This window comes from Carassius auratus, chromosome 32, assembly GCF_003368295.1.
Source record: "Carassius auratus strain Wakin chromosome 32, ASM336829v1, whole genome shotgun sequence".
Taxonomy (NCBI): Eukaryota; Metazoa; Chordata; class Actinopteri; order Cypriniformes; family Cyprinidae; genus Carassius; species Carassius auratus.
This window is the reverse complement of record NC_039274.1, coordinates 29,680,252-29,702,596: the sequence shown is the minus strand read 5'-3', so window position 1 is coordinate 29,702,596 and position 22,345 is coordinate 29,680,252. Positions and strand designations below refer to the sequence as shown.

Below are 22,345 nucleotides of genomic sequence, written 5' to 3'. Positions count from 1 at the left end.
CTGATAATGCTACCTCAAAATTGGTAGTAGGCCTCTGGTGACTTAGAAACTCAAGAAATTCTACAAGTAGAACAGTCTATTATAGGCAAAATATATAATATTATAAAACATATAAAACCATTGTGGGCTTGTCCTAAATTGAAAACAAATGGGGGCTTGTCCTAAATTGAAAACAAATGGGGGCTTGTCCTAAATTGAAATTACATTATAACATATATATTGATTGATTGATTGAGATTTGGTATAATGTCGATTTTATTGAAGTAACGTAAAGTTTTTAACTGTGTAAAATGAGCTTTCGGTATGAGCGTTGTTTTGAGAGACACACATAAATATTGTGCATCTAAACTGTCTCATGAGTTGAGATATATCCAGCTGCAGACCCGCAGCACCACAGATTCAGAACCGCAGCCACTGAACCGGAAGTGAGAGCCTTCTCCGGTCGATGATCAAATTTGTTACTCAAAGTGTTAAGAGTTTTTTCTACTACACCTAGGCACGGGGCTCCTTCATATTTCATCTTGTGTTAAGGGGAGTTATTTTTGTAGGATTTTCATAACAAAATGGACCTTGTTAATTTTGTAAATATTCATGCAGGATTGTCATGACAAAATGGGCTTAAAATGGTGGGACAGACTAGACTGAATAGCAAGCAGGCAAAATTGAATTGAGGAAAAAGAAAACTCATATGTTGCATTGGTTTGTCACATTTGATGACATTCAGAAATCATATAGGGTACCTATAAAGAAAATAACATGTAAACAATTTTAAGCCTAGTTGGTGTATTTTCCACTTATTGACATCATGTCATCACTGACATCTCCCATGTCCCCAAGGCATTTGGATTCCTAAAGGGCCTGTCTGCAGTAAACATCCACTACCACAAGTGCATGAAATACACCACTGAAGCTCTGCAAAAACTTGCAAAGGACAGCTGCTCCATTTTTTAAAAGTAGCTTTTGGTTGTTTTGAACCTTTCACTACTTTTTCGAATGCACATTAAATTTTATAATGTTATGACTTGGAATATGCATTTTGTCATGAAAACAAATCACATTTTCTTTTACAGTAATGTACACATTTTTCTTTAAATTGACAAGTGCTTTTCTTTCCTTTTTCTATCTGTTTCTTGTATTATGACCACAAAATGTAATCTTGGTTTCTCATTTTGACCAATAACTTGCACTATTGTGGGGGGAGTGCAGGTAAACTTTTGCAGGGTTAATATGCAGTGTTTAACCTTTTGACTTTTCATATTGAGGTATGAAATTTAAAATGATCCCTTTTGACAAACACATTGTCTGTTGATGTGTTGACACAGCAAATTGCTTGTTCAATTTAAATGTGAATGAAATTGTTGTCTCTATCGTTTAATAAATTAAATAATAAAAAAGTGTTTTGTCATTTTTATTTAAAAATTTAAGGCAGTGGAGTTACATTTGCTTAAGTTTATTGATACAGGTAAATAAAACAAATGAAAAATCCCAGCTGACAAAACGTGATTTAGGTCAACTGAACTAGGAAATAATAGTCAAGTCAACTTAACAAATTTATTATCTTTATAAGTTGTTTAAACAAAAATTTAATTGTCAAGATAACAAAAAAAATTTGACAGCGGGGTAACAAAGTATTTTTAGTTGACTCAACAAATTATTTTTTATAGCGCATACATTTATCGGTGAAGTCGAACTCTGATGCCAAACAACTTCCCTGTGCAAAGGATCATGGGGGCCGAGGTGTCCATCAGTTGTACCCTTCAAAATCCTTAAATCCAAAGAGCCCTGAAGTGGCCAGTTTTGAGCATTTCGGTTTGGGACAACCCTTCAATATGGCAGCCTTAATTGTTTTCACTTCGAAGTGCCCTTTGGAGGGCTATATATCCAGTTTGGAATGCTAATTTTACCCACAATCCATTGTGCTTTGACCAATGATTCAATTAAGAACTACAAACACGAATAAAAAAGTTAAAAAACATTGGTGGATGTGTGCGAACGAATGTTAAGTAGAGAGGTTTAGATAAAAGGGTTTGAATTATTAATAATAAAAATTTGACCTATTAAAAATGTTTATTTAATGTTATTTGTGTTATATTTCATCTTCAACAACAATGTGAACTTTTTTCCATTAAAAGGATACTCCACCCAAAAATGAACATTTTGTCATTAGTAACATGTCGTTCCAAACCCGTAAATGCTTTGCTTGCCTTTGAAATACAATTTAAGATATTTTGGATAAAAACTGGGAGGCTTGCGACTGTCCCATACACTGGCAAGGTCCAGAAAAGGATCAAAGACATCGTCAGAATAGTCCATCTGCTTTCAGTGGTTCAATGCAGGCAGCTTACGCTCTTCTGTGTCAACTGCACCACAAAGATACGTTTTCTATGTGTATTTACACTTTGATTTGAAAGAAAACAGTGCATTCTTGTGGCGCGACTGACACAGAAGAGTGTAAGCTGCCTGCAATCAGCTCATATTCTCCAAAATGGCGCTACAGTGATGTGGAGAGACACAAAGGAGACAAATTGTTGAATGAATTTTGCATACAAAAAGTACTCTGCGCAGCAATGTTCTCATTGCTCCATAATGTTACGTTTGAACCACTGATGGCAGATGGACTATTCTGACTGCATTTCATACTTTTCTGGACCTTCACAAAACAAAAATGAGACACAATTTCACAATTTCAAAGAAGATTAACTGACTGTAGCATTGTTTTTCAGATAAACAAGTATATTAACTTAGCATGTTTCTGAAATATCTGAAAACATATTATAGTATTTTTATGTTTTAGTAGAGTCAAAAACATGCATGTGGCACCTTTAAATGCATCATTTAAAAATTATCTTCAACATGGTAGGAAGTTAAATTAAATTAAACTGAGAGGATGATTGACAGGGCAATTTACAGTGACAGGATGCATGTAACTGTGCAACAGAGTGGTCCATTAGTCAAGTCACCTTTATTCATATAGCGCTTTTAACAATACAGATTCTGACAAAGAAACTGAACAGCATTAAATGGGAAAATAGTGGGTCAATAAAGCAAAAAGGCAGTTAGTTTATCAATGATTTCACTGATGTCTCTGAGATTGCCTACTCTTCTACTACACACTCAAATGTGTGCACTTTTTCTTCACTAAAAGAGTACATACTTTAAGGTCGTAGTATAAGTAGACACATTGGGATGCAGCAAGTGCGTGACACTGTGGTTGAATGTGATGCAAAAAATCCCTCCCTTTAGTATTTCCCTTGAGTCACCCAGCTGGCAATCATTACAGTTAGTGGCATCCCAAACCCGACAATTAGAGTGGAAACGAGAGCAGGCTTTTGAGTCGAAATTCTAGGAAAATCACTAAAACATGTGATGTTGTTTTTATTTTCTTGATTGTTTTGCTTCTCTTGAAAGTAGATCAGTAAGCTTGTTGTGATAGTTAGGATCCAGATTCCCAGACACACGCACCATGCTTTCTTGCGGCCCTCACGGACACGAGAAGACATCGGGAAGCAGACTGCTACGCAACGGTCCAAGCTAATGCACGTGAGGAGTAAGATGCTGCTGTACATGTTACTTAGCAGTATGACACCAGCAAATTCACAGATTGTTGGACTTGGAACCCCCAACCCCCCATGGTAATAGATCCGCACAGGAAGTGTACAAACCAGAATAATATCAGCAAAGGCCAGGTGAATCATGTACACTGTGGTGTGCGAGCGTGATTTAGAGTTACGGAAGAAAACCACAAGTGCAGTCAGGTTGAGAATTAGTCCAAAAATGAAAACCACTGAATACACGGCAACAAAAACCTGGTCTTTTTCTGATTTTGGACATGTCATATTGGTAAGATTTGGCATCGCCGCTCTCAGGATTTATCTTCTTGACTAATCTTCAATGGCCTGTAATGACAAGAGAAACAAATGGTTGTGTGATGATTGTTAAAACAACAACATCATGCCTAACAATCTTTGCACCAAGAAGAGATCTTGAAATCACTGGTTCTTTGCAGATGTTCAGCAGAGTATTGCGAGAATGTAGTAGCTTGTGTGTGTGGGAAGTACAAAAGTGTCTAAGAATAAACCTTTAATCTACTCAAAGTGTTTAGAAATGAGTGTCGGGTTAAAATTTGTAATTTTAAAGGTCAAGTGACATCAACAGTCTCATAAGAGGTACAATGTACATTTCAGATCATGCCATCCTGACACCCACACATTTGCGATCTCTTTTGAAAAAAATGAGTTCTAGAAAAAATAAAACTTCTGTATGTTCTGTATAAGTTATGTTTTTACAGTAGAACAGAAAATTAGTTAACATAATGATCAAAGCTCTTCAATTCAGTAGCAATCTTGCATGGTTTACTTAAATATATTTATAGCCTCTATATATATATCTATATATATATATATATGTATGTATGTATGTATACACGCTACTTGCACACTAAAGGAATACCTTAAGTGTAACATGCAATACTTTAATAGAAGTTGTTAAGTCAGGACTTCCCAAAAACATGCCATTTTAAATGTATTTATAGATGTGAATATATAGATGTATATATATATATAGTGAAGTCAAATCCCTTTAATACACAAGGAATTTATTTTAATCCTATGTTTTACATTTACAGTATTTGGTAACACTTTGCAGTAAGCTTTCATTTGTTAACATAAACTATATTATTAACATAAAAAATAATAACAAAGCATTTATGAATGTTAGTTAATATGAAGTTCAAAACATACATTTAATAATAATCCATTATTACAATTTAAAGTTGTATCTGTTAACATTTGTTAACATGAAAAAATGATTAGGTGCATGTTGTAATTGCACTCACCTTTTGAGTTTTATAGAAAATTGTTTCTTCTTTTGGTACTGATGCCAATGAAACAAACCGTCTCTTGTGCTGCTGTGTCACCACTTCACTTCAGGAAATGCGTTTGTGGTGAGAGCAGAAACAGTCCACTGCTTGAGATGTTCTTTTTAAGGTATCATCTTACTGTATACTGTTTAAAATACTAATTTTATGAAAATAAACATACATGCAGAAACCCTCCAAAAACCACACTGAACCACATTGAACTCCTCAGTAGCAAGATTATCACAAAAGTGCAATAAATAAAAAAAAGGAGTTTTATGTCAGCCACTACAACCAACTACACCAGCTAAATCCTTTTTTTTTTAAGAGTAAAAAGCTTTAAAAATCTGGGTATTCAAATCATAGTCAAAAAAGTCCTGCCTGACATAAAAGTGGTTGAATATGCTATTACTCTTGATACACATGTACTGATGTAATTCCTTTTTTACATTATTTACATAACATTCTTTTATTATATTTTGCCATGTTAACATAAATACATAAATATTAACATAACATTGACTATTATTAAAAGATCTGAATAAAATAAGAAAGGAAAAAAAAACTTTAACATATTTACATTTATACAAAAAAATGGTCCAATTATATTTGATTTGGAAATTATCAGAAAGGTTGTTCTGCCACAAGTTCTCAATCTTTTATTCAATCTGTAAATAATGTTTTTATATACAACATATAATGTTAGACAGTGAAGTACATTTTGTAGATCCTTTTTTGTTTATTACTATACACTCCTACATTTGCTAAAGGTCACAGATGAAGACTGATACGTGTCTGGTGATAAATCTTGCTCCTACGTTATCTGGCTGTTGTCATTTTGAACTTACGCAACCTAAAGGAAAAGAGCATAATTTAGATCAACTGTCAAAAAATTGTAAATCAATCTTTCTGTTAGATATTGTATGGCTATCAGTAATAAATGCGGTAAATGAATGATTTGACCTTTAGAAATGAAGTCACCTTTGTATCTAGAGTACATACCTCTTTGTGATTGCATGTTCCACAGATGCAGCCAAAGAGACCGTTGATCACCTGGAATCCACAGAGCAGCAGCTCTAAACAAGCAGCCACCAGCAGCGCAGAAAACAGGCCAATGTTAAACACCACGATATCTTTTGGCTCTTCGCAAATGTCCCACATGTCAGAGTTCCCCAAGTAGCTTTCAGTGCTGCAAACAACAACAACAAAAAATGGTCATATTAAAGAAAAAGAAAACCGTAACTTTCCACAAACACAGTTAACAGAGCCATAGAGAGAAAGAGAGAGAGAGAGAGCCTTTGTTCCTCTTAATAATTTGTTTTCAGTAAATGTTCATTTTGGAAAACAATCTCATTTGCCATTTGAAATGGGACGGACCAGTTGTTTCCATACCTATTTAGGAATGGTCTGCTCCATGTGGTATCATTAAACCTGCAAACTGGTCCACGAATCAGTCCAACCCCGGCTATAGTGCCACTGTACAGAGCACCAGCCAGACCAACTGCAGCGAAGATAATGGACAGGAACATCTAATGGACAAATACAACACAACCAGCAAGGGTCACAAAATGGAAAAAGTAGAAGAGCATATTTGATCATGTTTGGAATGACATTAGAGTGAGTAAAGGATAGAATATTTCTATTTTGGGTGAATTCTGTCTCATAAATAAATTATGAATATTCATTTTTAAAATAAAGTAGACATGCCAGCTGTATTATAGAAGTGTATTAGAGTGTAGACCTACAAAAAAAAACAACAACACATAAGCCTGGGAAAAACTCACCCCACAGCGATTTGCACAACAGCCTTGTCTCCCAGTGCTGTGGATATGGATCGCAGGGATCAACACCTAAAACGGAAAACAGTTGCCATATCAATATATATAAGATATGTAGCCCACAATGTATGCTCTGTTTTTAGGACATTCAGGTAAATAGTGCCAATAAAGTAGTCAGACAACACCAGCAGAAATGTCAGGGGAAATGTGTTGTTGACAATACAATGAGAAAGAGTAGAATTTCCTTACCAAGATGCCTCCTCCAACAACACCTCCCATGTATTTGATCTCATCTGTAAGACGGTAGAGTCCCTCTGCTTCCATCTTGGAATAACTGGTTTCAAAATCAGGGAAGAACAGCAAAATGTTGCAGAAGATGGACACCAGTGCCAGCGGATAGAGACAGATGCCAATACCCTTGGAGCACTTTCCCGTACACATGATGTAAATATTTTGTTTAATTAAAAGAAATAATAAGTAGACTTCAGCCGTGTAAGCCTTTCTTCTCAAGTGCTAAAGTGAGGAGAGGATGAATTATATACTGTATTTGACTAGACTAACACCACACCTACCTGTAATCAGGTCATTAACTGATGTCACACTTTTACGATTTATTAGTTGCCATAAAAATTATGACTGTACTTTGAATTACCAATGTCAGTCTGTCAAAAACATTTTTTTTAAATGTAGAAACATACTAAATGTATGCTAGAATGAAAAACAGTGTTTTGAGGAAAGGAGACATTGTTCTATCTTATAAAGCTTCTGTTATTGCTAACCAATCATGCATATAACCTCAAAGGTGCAACATAATCTATTAATTGATGTCATGATAATTATTATATCCTGTCATCTATTCTGAAGTCAGATATCAGTGAATGTTATTCATTGTTGGAGATTTGCCTGCATGTGACTCTTTACTGAACTCTGAACCTTTCATTGCGTTCAGATCCCACATGATTTCTTATCAAACTAACTATTAACCACCAGTGCAAACTTAGATCAAGCTCACACTAGTACATAAGATATTTGCATAATTTTATTCCATGTAAAGACAACATGTCAAAGGTACCAGAGTATTTTTGACAACAGTAACTTTACTGTCTTTAAAGGGATAGTTCACCCAAAAATGAAAATTTTATGTTTATCTGCTTATCCCTAGGGCTTTCGAGATTAATTTGTTTCTTCAGTAGAACATAAACCAAGATTTTTAACTCAAACCGTTGCACTGGATGGGAATCACAGCTAAAACATATAAAACTAAAACAAACATACGAAAACAAAACCTTATTAAACCTTGTGGCTCGAGACGATACATGTATAAAGTTGTATGTATAAAGACACAAAACGATCTGTCTGTGCAAGAAACTGAACAGTATTTATATCGTTTTTTTCCTCTGATTCACACAATATCAGACTGTTCGAACTGTCCTGAGCGTGTTCTCAAGCAGGCTTCTTCTTCTTGGTTTGCGGCGGATCGCAGACTTATAAGTGCATTACCACCACCTATCACTTTATTGAATATTTTAGCCGTGATTCCCATCAACTTACATTATAAGACTGATAGACGGCAACGGTTTGAGCTAATAATCTTGGTTTGTGTTCTACTGAAGAAACCAAGTCATCTTTGACGCCCCTGGGTTAAGCAGATAAACGTCAAATTTTCTTTTATGGGTGAACTATCTCTTTAATGTCAGGTAAAGTTAATTCCTGAGCTAAATAATGTACAAAATGTCAAATGTTGTAAAGCAATAGCTCAGCGAATAAAAACTTACCATTACATTTAAAAGAAACTTACATCCATTACTTTTGACAGCACTCATGTAAGAGTAAATGTTCTGTACTTAAATACTACCTGAATATGAATAATTTTTTTTAGCTGATGCTGCATGTCCTAAAGAAGGTTTTTGGCTGATAATGAAAACAAGAACATGCAAACTTAATAAAATGCTGTAATTCATATTTATATTGACACAATAGAATCATATAGCATATATTTTGAGTGGCTATGAGTTAATATTTAGGTCACATAAAAATATATTATAAATCATGTAAATAGTCCCATTGTGTACCACACTTTACCGAAGCATACCACTCAGTGGAAACAAGCCATTAGATTGCTTGTTGCTACTTTTGATAACTTTATTTAAAGGCACAATATGCACGTACAAAATTTTTCAACAGCAGACATTTTTTTTACAGGTGTCTTTTGTATTAACCTTTTATAAAGCTTTAAGATGCCACACATAAAATTTCCATTCACAGATTATTTTTGTCAAAGTCCCTTCTTTGACCTCATTTACTGCTGAATTACAACATATGACGACAATCATATCTTCCGTAGCCTTCTTTTGTAGCACGATCTAAAATCAAGATAAGCCTAAAAATAACTCAAGCAAGTCACTGCCTCGAGCGCTCACTACGGGTAAAAAAAAAAAAACTAAGAAAGCAGTATAATGCCCCGGCCAACACTGATAAATGAAGTTATCTCATTTCACACCTACAGTAGATGTACAGTGTTAACGACGAGTTCCAATTTTAAAATGCCTGCGTCAGACTGGTGATATAAATCAATGTGTTCTTTGTGATTAAGGTTTCATAATTGCCCAGTAACGGAGTCTCAAGTCCAGGATTACGTCAATGCCGTTATTATTCCCGGTGCACTCTAAATAATGGCCCGTGTCCGGGAATGATCACATCAGCCATCTGCAGCGCCTTCTGTCGGTGGGTCTCCTGTATCTGAGGATTCTCGCTCAGCTCTTTCCATGAATCTTCATCATGGCAGCGTTCAAACATGTCTCCAGCAACAAGGACCGTCCCCTCCGATGTTCCCTTCACCAGGACACTGACATCTCTACCCATGTGGCCAGGCGTGGGAATGACGGACACCTTGAGGATAGAGTGGATCATGTTACTTAAGTAGGCAGTATATACTGACCTTTCGTTAGTCAAATTATGGCCATAAATGACATATGAATAACTTACGAAATCATCAATAGGGTATGGCTGTCCCTCAGCCAGCTGGTTGGGCAGATATCGATCACCCACGCTTATGTCACATCCCACGATTATTTTGGAGTTTTGAAACAACCCCAAGTTTCCCACGTGATCAGAGTGACCGTGGGTTCCGACTACTGTAGCAACATCGTCTGGTGTCAAACCCTTCTCCTTAAGTTTTGTGACTAGAAAGTCTCGATCCCATGGACCTCCGGTGTCTACCAGGATAGTGTGTGGTCCAGTAATTAAAGAAATAGTGCCGTCAGCTCTGAACGTCCCGTCTGATTCAGCTGTGCAGTACCCTTCTTTCAATACTGAGACGCAATACGGTTGGCCCGAGATGTCGGAACTTAGTCCCGACTCACTTTTTCTTATTGAACGATTCGTGTTCATTTCAACCTGTTTACTTCTTCTTCTTCTTTGGTGTTTATTGGGGTTTTGCAAACCAATTTGTAGGTGCTTTACCGCCACCGACTGGACTGGAGTGAGGAACAAGACGTGCAGTGACATAATGCAAGAAAGAAAGAAAGAAAGAAAGAAAGAAAAATATTATTATAATATTAATAATAATAAAAATAAAATTGATTATTTTACCTAACTTAGTTTATTTAATAAACTTAATGATGTTAGCCTTACCCCTATAATACCTGCTATAGAAAAGTATTTGTGATCAAACTTCTTTGACTTTACATTTTTTTGAATAAAATTACATCTTTCTTTGTTGTGTTTCGTGCAATGAACCAGTACACTCTTTTCTTAATATAAGAATCATTCTTTGGAATATATACAGCTGTACCTGCAGCATATCCTGTATCCTGATCTTTCGATCGGCAAATAAAAACACTGAAATGTCTCTTAAAATCATTCTGCACTATATACCACACTGGAATTTGTTTAGATTTGTCATTTATTTCCCACTGTATTTCCCACTTAATGGAAGATATTGAGACTGTATTGTTGTACTTTAATTGACGTAGTCTTTGCATCACCTATCCACCCAAAACTTTTCAAGTTTGTCTCAATGTTCCTAATATACTTTTGACTGGATGCAAAACACTTTTTTTGCCCTGGATATTAAACTAATATGCCAATATTAACTGGCATTACTTCCATTTCCACCTGCACTGATATTCGAAATGAATTAAATGATCCACTACAGATTCTTAGGGCTTGAGTTGCAATGCATCAAATTGTTTGAGGTTTGTTTCTGCTGCCAACATATAAGCTACACATCCATGTCAAAGACCGACCTCATGAGTGACCTGTGTATATTTTGTAAAGATGCTCTACTTGCTCCCCATTCCTGTCCTGATAAACACTGAAGACTATTAATAATCTTTTTATACTTGTCTTTAATTTTATACAGATGAACTCAGTTTTTCATCAAACCAAAACCCCAAAAACATTTTTACTTCCAGAGGATTCCCATACAATTTTAAAGAGAGGGGTGTGATTTTATGCCACCCTTGAAAAACAAATGATCTGTGTTTTTGCTACTGATAATTGAAATCCCCTATTATCAACCCACTTTTCAACTTCAATTATTGCATCTTGCATTCTTTTTAATTAATATCGTAGATATTGCAACTTCTTAAACACGAAGCCCCATCATTAGCATTTAAAGATGTTCCAATGTTATTCCCTCATGGCTGTCACCTACATCATTTCTTCTTTCTTTAATGGTGTGATTGCAGCTCAGGTTCTCTGGAAAAGCAGCCCTGCCCTCAGGAAGACGACTGAGTAGATCCAAACACCAGGAAAATTCAGTGACCACTTAGTTTGACAAAGTGCACTGAACAGTCGATCAGGGAATTAGATGTACTTTAATCAAAATGACAGTTCTTGTGAAATGAAGCTCTGTCACTTGTTAAAAGAATTTATCAGTGTTTACTTGAGAAGCAGGCACAAATACTATATAATGAACACATTCACGTATTCCAGGTGACCTGAAGTGGACCAAAAAAACAGTATGGTGAGGATTTTTTTTTTTTTTTTCCCAAGTAAAGGAATAGTGTCAATTGAATGCTTGCATTCAACCATACATTTAAAAAAAAATGTACTAAACCTACATATATTATTGCTGAAATACTTTCTCAATGCTAACTTTACACTGGCTCACTAAATAGACACTAAAACCCATGCAACCATTTTTAATAATTCTGTGGGATAAAAACAGTCTGTCAAGAGTTTTGTAAATATACATTTAAGAATTGTAAAAAAATACCAAAAATGACTAAAATATTTTAAATTTAAATTTAAATTTTTAATTTTTTTTTTCTATCTAGACAAATCCAACCAAATCCAAAAAGTCTTCCAGGACATATGCCCATTTAGCTTCACACTCTAGAAAAGATATTCTGTTGTCATTTGACAAAACAGAATGATTTCTTTAGTTTATATGTAGAGACACAACAGTAATGAATCGTTTACTGTTGTATTTCTTATGTTGCATTTGTCATGCAATACTAAATGTAGCCATGCTGTTGAGTGTAATTGTAGAAACTTAGTACAAATAACTTTTTTTATATATAGATGTTATTCACCAATCAAAAGCAAGTTTCAAGCAGGTAAAAGGACAATTTTATTTGAATGATGAAAATTGCATATTTGCACACATTACATTTGTGAATTTATTTTCCATTTTTGCTTCTGAACATCTGTTGTTCTTTGTTGGTTATTTCATGAATGAAATATTACAAACAAGTGTTTTTTTCTTCCATATCTAAAAGTTCCAGTGTACTTCTGACCACTGAGTAAAACAGTTCCATCAGATCATTTGTTGTGTTTGTTGTGTGAAAGGCTTTTAAAAAGACTTAAACAGCTGTAGGGGGAAAAAAGCATTTAAACAAATAATCTTTTATTCTTATATGAAGTTGTATTGTTGCATTTATCCATTATGGATGGTTCAAGTTAATGAACTGTGATACATAATTATACCACTAGAGAGAGGCAAAGGGTTACACAAACTTGTTTTCCACAATTTGACTTGAAATAGAACTAACTGAATCTTCATGGTTATGTGTTAATAAGCAATATCACATTAGCACGTGCTAATACAACCATCAAAGATCCTATCACTATATTTCCATGATGTATTTATCACCTTGAAGCTTTTTAGCCTTATCCCGTGCTATCCGCAAGCTTTACTCTTACCAACGATGATAAACTTATAAAACTAGAACATAAAATAAACTCCTTTAAATGCCAAAATAACAGAGCAGTAATTAATAATAATAATAATACATCTCCCCTTTATTCTTCTTGTGAAGAAAACACTTACACAATCTGACATGAAGCATGCTGGGAACTAGAAATCTGCTGCAACCGCTCATCTCTATTATAAATCAGTGGCTCCAACTTACTAATATAACATTTTGGGTACATATAACTTTTTTATTTTAAGTACAATGGACTTTCAGTAGTATTTGACTGAAACAAACTCATTTCTTTGCATTTCATTAGTTTAAACTCTTCGAAGTAGAAGTAGAAAGCATGGAAAGATATACTAGCAGTATTAGTTCTGGTTCAGAAAATGCATTCAGTTGCTATTTTATTAAGACCACCTCAAGAAGTCTGAAATCAGTAAGACTGAAATCAGAATAAAGATTTTGTTTTAATTTACTACGAGTTGGATTTCTTTTCTTTCTTCCTTTCAAGAATGTCAGAGCAGACAGACAAACAGAGTTAAACAAGCACTGCTTGAACAATAGTCCGAATGCACTCAGACAGGACGGCTGAATGCAAATGGCAGAAAGATAAGCCCTGGCATCTAATGAGAGCTTTATCTAAATAGTAAAAGCAGGAAGAGCAAATCTTTTCTCTAATATAAACTCAGATTATATAGTTCAATTTAATTTCATCATGCACAGACACTTAAAATGACTTGTGATATGAAAATAAATATTACATTTAATTTAGTCTTAACACTGACAATCAATTTACAAGCATATCATTTCAAATAATTTTCTTACTAATTAACAGTCATTTAATGGATAGTTACTCTAGTCCTATACAAAAAGTTTTCTGTGCCTTTATTTTCCCAGGATAAAAACTGCGACTAAAATTAAACTAAGAATGGATGTGTGACCTGATGTGAAATGTGTGTGAGACAAAGCAATGAAACAATAAACTGGTATAAATTATTTTAAATAAAGCAAAGTATAAAACATAATACAAAAGAATCTCCAAATCATCCACCCATTCTCCAAACTGCATATCCTTTGTAAATAATGTAGTGGAATTCTCAAATCAATTATGACAAACATTTACAAGTGCCATTGAAATTGGCTAGAAGAAATATGTTTTGTTTCTGTAAATTGTTCCATTTTAAGGAGGCGTTAGAATTTTTTTTTTTTTTTTTTTTTCACAGATTTCATATACGTAAACATAAAAGTGAAGCATAACAGAATAGGTTCCTTTGTAAGTTCCTCTAAAGGGATATTCTCTGCATGTTGTCTTTGGTTGTGGTCATAATTTAGGCTTGTTCATGGTTAAATAAATGCTTCTAATTTAGACTGCACATTTTCCTTAAGCTGCAGAGTCAACTCAAGATCAGCATTAAGTTTGCTTTCTTGTAAGTAGTGTAATTCCCGTAGACTGAAAAGCAGAAATCATCTGATCTGATGGATCTCTTCTCAACTCCACCCCCAACTGCAACCGGCTATTCTTGCTGATCAGCAGGGCTAGGCACACGTCAACACACCTATCATCGATGCTCATCAGACCCCATTTCAAATAAACTGTCAGACAGAGAATGAATTTTGTTTTTCTTATTTACAGTTGAAGATAGCTAAAGATATGAATGAAGGTCATTCAAAGTGTAAATATCCTTGCACTACTATTCAAAGGTTTGGGGTCAACCTTAACAAGTTAATACTTTTATTAAGCAAGGACACATTTAATTGATCAAAAGTGCCATCTATAATGTTAAAAAAAAAAATCTCTTTCAAATAAATGCTGTTCTTTTGAACTTTCTATTCATCAAAGAACCTTAAAAATTCTCCACAAAAGTTTTAAGCGTCACCATTTTCAACACTGATATTGATAAGAATAGTTTCTTGAGTACCAAGTGAGCACATTAGAATGATTTCTATAAAAGGTCCTGCAACAAAATTCAGCTTTTCAAACACAGGAATACATTTCATGTTAAAATATATTCAAATAGAAAACAGTTGTTTTAATTGTAATAATATTAAAACAATAATATACCTTTTTACAGTAAATTAATACATTTACATAAAATTAAATAATTCAAAATCTTTCTTTTAAACAGTATAATTTATCTATGTAAATAATATTCAGTGGAGTAAGGACAGAGGTTTAGTTAGTTCTTGAGAGTGCAGTTTTTTTTTTTTTTTGACAGATAAATGAATGTAGGCCTATTATTAAAATCCATAATGTTGGATGACACAGTCTGTTGTTTTGTTTGTCAGGTCAAAGTTTGGCCTATATTCCTATCTTACCTCACCTGAGAAGGAGAATGTTTCCTGCTGTATCTATATCTTTTAATCAGTGGTATGCACCAGCACCTTCCCATCTATGTGGGATGCTTGACAAATGTCCTATATCCAGCCTACAGTGGCAGATCTCCTGTGTCAGACCGGTTTGTCAAAGATATCCTTAGCTCCCAGCTTTTTGTCAAAGCATAGACAATAAAGTAGCATCATAGGTATGCCTGTTAACATGCATGTTAACATTGCATGCATAAAATCACAGGTGATGGATTTATCTTTTTTGGGAATAGTAATCCAGAGTATCTTGTTTCATTCTGCCTCTGTTTCACCCCACCTTGCTCTCCCTTGATTTGCTGCAAGACCAGTCTTGCCCGGGGTGTGGTGCTCTCATTAGTGTTATCTGTCAATCACTCTTTCATTGCTGCACAAATGCTTCCTCTATTAACCACATTAAGAAATGTACACGTGCTCTGTCAAAGCCTGCCATGGATACTCAGAAAGGTGGGCTTAGACCTCTGGGGTCTCTATGTTTTCAGTTTTTTTCCCCCTGTACACTGTTTTAAAAAAGTCCTGTAGTTTGTACAGAAAAAACACTGCCGGAATAATTGTGTAACAAATACAGTTAAAATGTACACATATTCACAGAACAACCTGTACATTTCACATCTTAAAAGTGTAATTTATATTATAAAAAAGATTTGATTTTAAACTGGTAAACCCAACAGCACTTTTCTGCTGAATTATCAAGCCTATGCTGCTATTAAAACCGTTTATTGTGCACCATTAACATATACTGATAACCACTAATAACAAAGGTGGTGCGGCAAGATAAAGAATCAAAGTTCTTCACAAGTAGACTTTCCACAGGCTGAGGTAAATACTAGTTAATCGTAACACAGCAATACATTAATTGAACCATTTAGGATGTATCATAAAACCCGAACTGATAACAAAACTATGAAGAAACACAATTATTTAAAATATCAACAAATGTGAAGTGTCAGCCAGGGAAATCTGGAAATGTCAGTCTACAGCTTCACTTTAAATAAGACCCATTACAGTTTTCCTGTATAGTAAGAGAACATAGTGTTAACCAGTTAACATGTTTTATGGTAGTATTTTAGTCTTTTAAAGTTTCAATCAGTTTTACAGTGTGAAGTAATAACACACTTTATTCAACTTCCTATTCAGCTTTTTAAATTCATCATGACAAAAAACAAATTTATAGGGGTATTACGGTTGTCTTATCCAGAAAAAACAAACAAACAAACAAAACACATTTTACCCTGGTCATTGCCAACTATATGAGCTAAGCAGGTAGACTACTGCCTTGGCCTTATGCCAGTCTTTTGATGTAGATATATTTTGTTGACAAGCTGGAATCTGTCTGTGTGTTTCATTTTATTTCCCTCTGAATAAATAAAGCGAAAAACTTATGAGGTACACACCTACTCCAACTTAAAATAGCATCCAAAATCTTGATTTTAAAAGATACCTCAAGATACAGGAAGTTGATAGATTTGGCAGAAACGTCCCACCAATGGTGTACAGATTTTTTTTTCTCTATTATCTTTTACATTTTTATACTGTGCTTTTTTTGTCTGTGTACACAATACAAAGTATAAAGTATACACAAACAGATGTTTCTGTTTAAACAGGCTTCATATTATTAACCTATAAAGTTACATTTGACGTGTGGCAGACACAACACAGATTGTTATCGGATGAGTCGGGCCACCCTCCTGTTATTGCGTGACAGGCAGTGGCTCATCGAGGCTGACTCACAAACATGCGTGTATCCAGCCTTGGTGGCATTTCAACCAAGCGTAGCGACTCGGTTAAAAAAAAAAAAGGAAGAAAAATGTACGCCCACTCACTCACCTGTGCATACACAGCGTCTGAGGTAAGACTGACAAGTCATCGTGTAAGAGTGATTAAACATGCTTTAATGTAGGCCTGTGGACAGGTTGAAAAATTCATTACTTAGCATAGTCTGCTTAAAGAAATAGCTCACTTAAAAATGAAAATGATGATATTACTTACTCACCATCGAGACATTTTTTTTTCTGTGAAACAGAAATGAAAATAAATGCTAAAGTAGTATAGTACTGAGAATGCATAGTTTAAGACATTTAAGACGGCCATAAACAAAACATGCTTACAACAAAGCAACATGAGTGTGAGACAAAAAATTTTATACTCTGGACAAAAAAAAAAATGCAACATGCTGCATTGTATTTCCATTTGCATGACTGAAATCAAATCAAATGTCAAAATTTTACAGTATTTTTTTCAGTTCATACCCACAATCACCAGCCTCTTCATATTCGCAGTTTTTATTTCACCTGTTGGGCAGAAGCCTGTGTGTATGTGTGTGTGTGTGTGCGCGCGAGTGTGTGTGCGTGCAAGAGGGGAGCGGCTCCCTCGGAATGCATGTAAATATTACGCACCCCCCCAGTTGCCAGGGCAACCATTAATCTCGTTTCAGGGTTTATGACGAAATTACAACAGGCTGTCAACTAATTTAAAACTTTTTTTTTAAATACACATTCTCCGACATCGAATTCTGGGCTTAATCTGCAAACTGGCAACCCACAATATACACTGGTAACAGTTCGTTGAAGCCTCACTGGTTGTTGCTAAGTGATTGTGTTTCTCAGCAGAGCATCCAGGAACCCCCAAACCCCCCACCCCACACACACCCTCTTACCCCCACCACCACCACAAGTTGTCTGACCATACGCAAAGCACTTAAAAAAAAAAATTAAGAGGGCTTAATTTTCTTCCTTTAAACATTTTTATCCAAAAATGATAATAGATAATGATTTACTTAATCTATCTTGAAACACGCCTGAACTGTAAATCAAGGTAAATGTAAACTTAACTTCTCGCCCCCCCGCGCCCTCCGATTAGCCGCAGCGAGCTCTTACATTTTCATGAGAATAACATTAGGTGGAGCGGGGGTTAAACCCAAAGAGAAAACGGGGAGAAACGACGGCAACGCTAATTTTCCGCACAGCGGGGAGCGAAAAAAGAGAACAAAGTGGTCCAAGGGAGCCTCTCCGGATTCAGTGGCTTACTACGTACACCTGCGAGCTCAAAAGACACGGACAATGTCCCTCCGAAACGGCCAATTACGAGCGAGACAACAACCAGTTTTCAATCTGGATAGAGAGGGTTATCCTGAGGTGGACAGTGAAAGTAGATGCTTTCGCCCTTAAATCGCTCCTTTCTGGCTGTTTGCTCTATATTTAACCCTCGTCTCAAACTTTTTTACGACACAAACGTATTATTAAAAAATGTATTATTATTACCCCCCCCCACCCCAACACACACACACATTACAGTAGTCTACATTTAGGACTCAGCATTTTTCCTCGTTAAAAATCTTAATACGCCTAGATTAGAAGCGGTTTTAATAAAACTATGAAATAAATTCATAATTATAATAAGAGATTAATAATAAACACTGGGTACCATTTAAGAATGTTGGCCCTAATGCATTTTAAATTTGTTTGTAATTTGTGAAAAACATAAAGCCATAAAATAACTGGGCTTATTTTACATGGAGCAGCACCTCTTTGAGATCACCATGTTGATAATCACAAACACTCATTTTAATCTTTAGTTATTACCAGACACCGTCACATTAAACAGACCATGACTGACTGCAAATAGTAGGTACATTGTCCATTAGTGTGATAAAACTATTGCGATGATACTGAAGGTCCAAAATGAAAGAATACGAGTTGCATGCGACTTGGAAATTACAAACATTCAAAAAGATTCACTTCAAAATAATTACAACTTGAGACAAGACATTGCGTTTTCAATTTTTTTTATTCTGCAAGAATAGCCCTTATAAGAGCCACAAAAACACCTGTACAAAAAGGTATTTACAACCAACATTAAAACCATTTTTTTAAAGAAAATTTAAACAGCAAGCTGCAAACTCACTTCAATGGCAATGTAAACTTTTCATTGTGCTTAAAATCATTTCATTAACCAAAACATTAGTAACTAGCTAACCAAGCTTTGTGGCAAAAATGAGCTGGACTGACAAACTTTAATTTTTGACTGCCACCTGCACAGTTTGAGTTCAAAACAAACCTCAAGACTGACATAACTTTGCATTTTATTGACAAAGGACCAAGGTCACTGTGGGGGGTATATTATAAAAAAATAAAAAAGCCACCAAAAGAAATATTCAGTCAAGTGCACTGAACTAACTGGTCAACCATACTGTAATGGCAGAGGCAGACTTAATGCTGTGGTAGAATAAGAATGACCAGGTGATTAGTCGATAACCTCCTAGTCTAACGAAGTGCATTGACTGACAGCAAAAGATCAGTGCAACTAAGTTTGACCCATAAGAGGGAAAAGCTGGAATGCTAAGCCAGACAAACTAAACATTTAGAAAGCTATAAATATGGCAAAAGTTCACCATTTACAGGAGTGCAACAAAAAATGACTATAAACAAAAAAGTTAGTTCACAAACTCACGTCCACACTGGTATGGTAAATATGAATTTACAGCTATTATTAAAAGTAGGAAAAGGCAGATTGTGACAATTACTTTTTTCTCCTCTCAATTACAAATTGGGTTCCAAAGATTTCTAATTATATGAAGTAAAAGTTAAAGCTGATCTATATGGTCATGTCCTGCTATTTATTTCAAGAATGCCCTGAGATATTCCAAAACACTTTACGATATTGCCCAAATTTAAAGAGACACTTAAAAGGTAAACTCAACCCATTACTCAGTTATTCCATGTGCTGAGCCAGTTTGGGCATACATCTGGGGAAAACCGGGTTCACAAAACTACATTTTTACTCTCCTCAAGGTCACATATGCCATCACTGGCCATTGCGATCATCATCAGTGGACCTGTTTTTTGAAGTTCCCAAAATGCAGTTTCGCCCCGTTTTGTACCCCACTTAAGACTTTGAATAATGATTGCCCACTGCTGCATGAACAACGCATGTTCTAAACATTGCACAGAGCACAAAAGAACACTTGTTGAAAAAGAAAAAAAAATCTATTAGAGGAATAAAGAGGATAGCTGTGCAAGATTATCTGGAATAGAGAAAACGGCTGACTTGACCTTAATGTGATGAGAAGTAGTTATGCCTGGTCATTGTGTGAAAAAGACAGAACACAAGAGACTGAAACAGCTAAATTAGCTATACAGGTTCAACAGAACTTCAGATCATTCACAGCAAGGAGGTAGTAAACAATCAGAAGTGTTCAGTAATCCATAGTCTATTTGTAGCACTACGGTCCCAATAACGGGCCAACTAATAGGAGTTCAGGGAGCATTCCCTAAACTTCAGATATGAGTGAGGGGAACAGTTCCACCAAGATAGTGCTGTTGGACACCAGGGTAGGTTCTCTGGTTTGAGCCATCACTGGCATCACCACCTGGAATGTACATGCTAATCATGTCCCTCAGGTCCCCTTGGAAAGCCCCACGGTGGTGGCCAGTGGGCGAATGGGATAGTGGTTCTGGTTTAACCATAGACATCACCGGACTGGGCTGCTGAGGGCTGCCGCTATATGACATTTGGCTGTGGACAAAAACAAAGAGACAATTAGCCATAATAGTGAGAAGAAGAAAAAAACATTTTGATAAATAGATCTCAGACAGACAAGAGCAGCATTGATAATCTGTATCTTTCCACACATAAAACGCCCATTTGCTCCCAGTAATGCTGACAAGCAATTAACAGGTCTACACAGGTTAAGCCAGCTTAGTTGTGGTGATTCTGAGAGAAAATATATAGGCAAATTGTGAGGAGATGTGCGTTGATAACGATATTATAGACGGAATAGGTGTGCGGTTTAGAGGATATTAAGCGACAAGTTAAGCACATTCAGCACAAAAATCGTTAATCTGAGAAATTCAATCTTCAAAATACTCTTAATCTAAATAGAAGTACTTTTACATACTTGAATTTATATTAAATATACTCCACTGAAACGAATTAAAGAGAACGATGTGAAATGGTTCACAAACGTTCGATTCTTCCACTTCTCTTCAGAAAATGGAGCACACCACTAGCTTTCCAGTTCCACACATTGTCAAGCCAACGTAAAAATAAAAAAATATATAGTGATAAAAGAAACCTGTAAGAGCTGGCTCCGTTCATGTAGGTCTGTGCCGGCGGGTACTGGAGAGCTGACAGCTCGTACCGGTGCAGTTGTTGCGGGTATCCGAGCGCTTCACCCTGCATTCCCATATAAGCGCCGGTGTGACCCCAGCCATAGCCGTCCATTCTCGGGCTCCCGCCTTGTCCCTGTGCCACGGCTGATGCCAGCAGGCTGCCGGCTCCGAGAGGATATTTACCGACGGGGTTGTCCTTCCTGAGGAGAGCTTTGGTCTTACGCCGAGGTTTGTATTTGTAGTCGGGGTAGTCCTTCATGTGTACGGCCCGCAACCGTTTGGCCTCATCGATGAACGGCCGCTTCTCCGTGTCCGTTAAAAGTTTCCATTCCGCCCCGAGGCGTTTGCTTATCTCCGAGTTGTGCATTTTGGGGTTCTCCTGTGCCATCTTCCTCCGCTGACCCCGGGACCACACCATAAACGCATTCATGGGGCGCTTCACTTTGTCCATGGGGTCCCCGCCGGGTGGACAAGAGGTTTTAGATCCGTGGTGCGCGTTTCCAACCCCGCTGACCGGAGGAGACATCCCTGGACTGTTGTGGTGGGGATGAGGTTGACCCGTGGTCTTCATTTCATACTCCATCATGCTGTACATCGTGCCACTACACACTTTGAGTTTCAAGCGCTCAATGTGTAAGGCGGCCAATTAAAAGTGTCCAAGCGGACCTAATCAGGTCAAACAAATCCGGAGCAGGTGAAGTCTCTTTACAGCCGGGATTGTGTGGCCGAATGAAACGCCAAAAAGCAGCACTGAAGAAAGAACTCGATGTGTCAAAACATGAAGAACAAATTCTCAAACAAAATAAAGTAAAAAGGGCGCGAAAAGCTCCTCAATCATAGCTGTTTGCCTAACTTCTGCTGAACTCTATCCACAAGCCACTTGTTGAGCCGCAATAGTTTGCAGTCCACGTTGAACCGATTGTATAATTGTATTCCACGTCTGACCAATCAGCGCTCAATGCAACCTTTTGCTCATTTGCATATCAATTGTAGGGGTGTGGTGTTTTTATGTAGCAGATCACTTGTTGCAAAAAGGAATCGAGGCAAGTTTGTTGTTCTAAGAGCACTAATTATCTGTTACTATTAATTATTAAATAC

The 22,345-nt window shown here is 36.2% G+C and overlaps 4 protein-coding genes across 4 annotated transcripts; all 4 read right to left on the bottom strand.

Moving 5' to 3' along the window:
* Nucleotides 1-3,239: 3,239 nt before the first annotated feature.
* Nucleotides 3,240-5,382, bottom strand: LOC113052435 (lysophosphatidic acid receptor 6-like). The gene is made up of 2 exons (XM_026216876.1): nt 4,835-5,382; nt 3,240-3,896 (listed from the first exon to the last, which is right to left on the bottom strand). The coding sequence occupies exon 2, from the start codon at nt 3,852-3,854 to the stop codon at nt 3,240-3,242; it is 615 nt and encodes a 204-aa protein (XP_026072661.1). The 5' UTR covers nt 3,855-3,896; nt 4,835-5,382.
* Nucleotides 5,383-5,495: 113 nt separating this feature from the next.
* On the bottom strand, nt 5,496-7,198 carry LOC113052049 (transmembrane 4 L6 family member 5-like). Its single transcript, XM_026216326.1, has 5 exons — nt 6,883-7,198; nt 6,640-6,705; nt 6,248-6,384; nt 5,858-6,044; nt 5,496-5,708 (listed from the first exon to the last, which is right to left on the bottom strand). The coding sequence occupies exons 1-5, from the start codon at nt 7,072-7,074 to the stop codon at nt 5,700-5,702; spliced, it is 591 nt and encodes a 196-aa protein (XP_026072111.1). The 5' UTR covers nt 7,075-7,198; the 3' UTR covers nt 5,496-5,699.
* A 1,547-nt stretch (nt 7,199-8,745) lies between these two features.
* Nucleotides 8,746-10,077, bottom strand: LOC113052046 (metallo-beta-lactamase domain-containing protein 1). The gene is made up of 2 exons (XM_026216324.1): nt 9,619-10,077; nt 8,746-9,522 (listed from the first exon to the last, which is right to left on the bottom strand). The coding sequence occupies exons 1-2, from the start codon at nt 10,021-10,023 to the stop codon at nt 9,283-9,285; spliced, it is 645 nt and encodes a 214-aa protein (XP_026072109.1). The 5' UTR covers nt 10,024-10,077; the 3' UTR covers nt 8,746-9,282.
* Nucleotides 10,078-18,904: 8,827 nt separating this feature from the next.
* Nucleotides 18,905-22,158, bottom strand: LOC113052043 (transcription factor Sox-19b-like). Its single transcript, XM_026216318.1, has 2 exons — nt 21,211-22,158; nt 18,905-20,651 (listed from the first exon to the last, which is right to left on the bottom strand). Exons 1-2 carry the CDS (start codon nt 21,840-21,842, stop codon nt 20,414-20,416), a joined length of 870 nt encoding a protein of 289 aa, XP_026072103.1. The 5' UTR covers nt 21,843-22,158; the 3' UTR covers nt 18,905-20,413.
* Between the last annotated feature and the right edge of the window lie 187 nt (nt 22,159-22,345).

Excerpts from the sequence above, each read along its gene's own strand:
- LOC113052049 (XM_026216326.1), bottom strand. The coding sequence starts at position 7,074 with ATGTGTACGGGAAAGTGCTCCAAGGGTATTGGCATCTGTCTCTATCCG. Across the intron at positions 6,706-6,882 it reads TTGTTGGAGGAGGCATCTTG|GTGTTGATCCCTGCGATCCA; the intron begins GTAAGGAAATTC and ends TTTCCGTTTTAG. Across the intron at positions 6,045-6,247 it reads AGCAGACCATTCCTAAATAG|CACTGAAAGCTACTTGGGGA; the intron begins GTATGGAAACAA and ends TGTTGTTTGCAG.
- LOC113052435 (XM_026216876.1), bottom strand. The coding sequence starts at position 3,854 with ATGCCAAATCTTACCAATATGACATGTCCAAAATCAGAAAAAGACCAG.
- LOC113052043 (XM_026216318.1), bottom strand. The coding sequence starts at position 21,842 with ATGTACAGCATGATGGAGTATGAAATGAAGACCACGGGTCAACCTCAT. Across the intron at positions 20,652-21,210 it reads AACGGAGCCAGCTCTTACAG|CCAAATGTCATATAGCGGCA; the intron begins GTTTCTTTTATC and ends TTTTGTCCACAG.
- LOC113052046 (XM_026216324.1), bottom strand. The coding sequence starts at position 10,023 with ATGAACACGAATCGTTCAATAAGAAAAAGTGAGTCGGGACTAAGTTCC. Across the intron at positions 9,523-9,618 it reads CATACCCTATTGATGATTTC|GTGTCCGTCATTCCCACGCC; the intron begins GTAAGTTATTCA and ends TCTATCCTCAAG.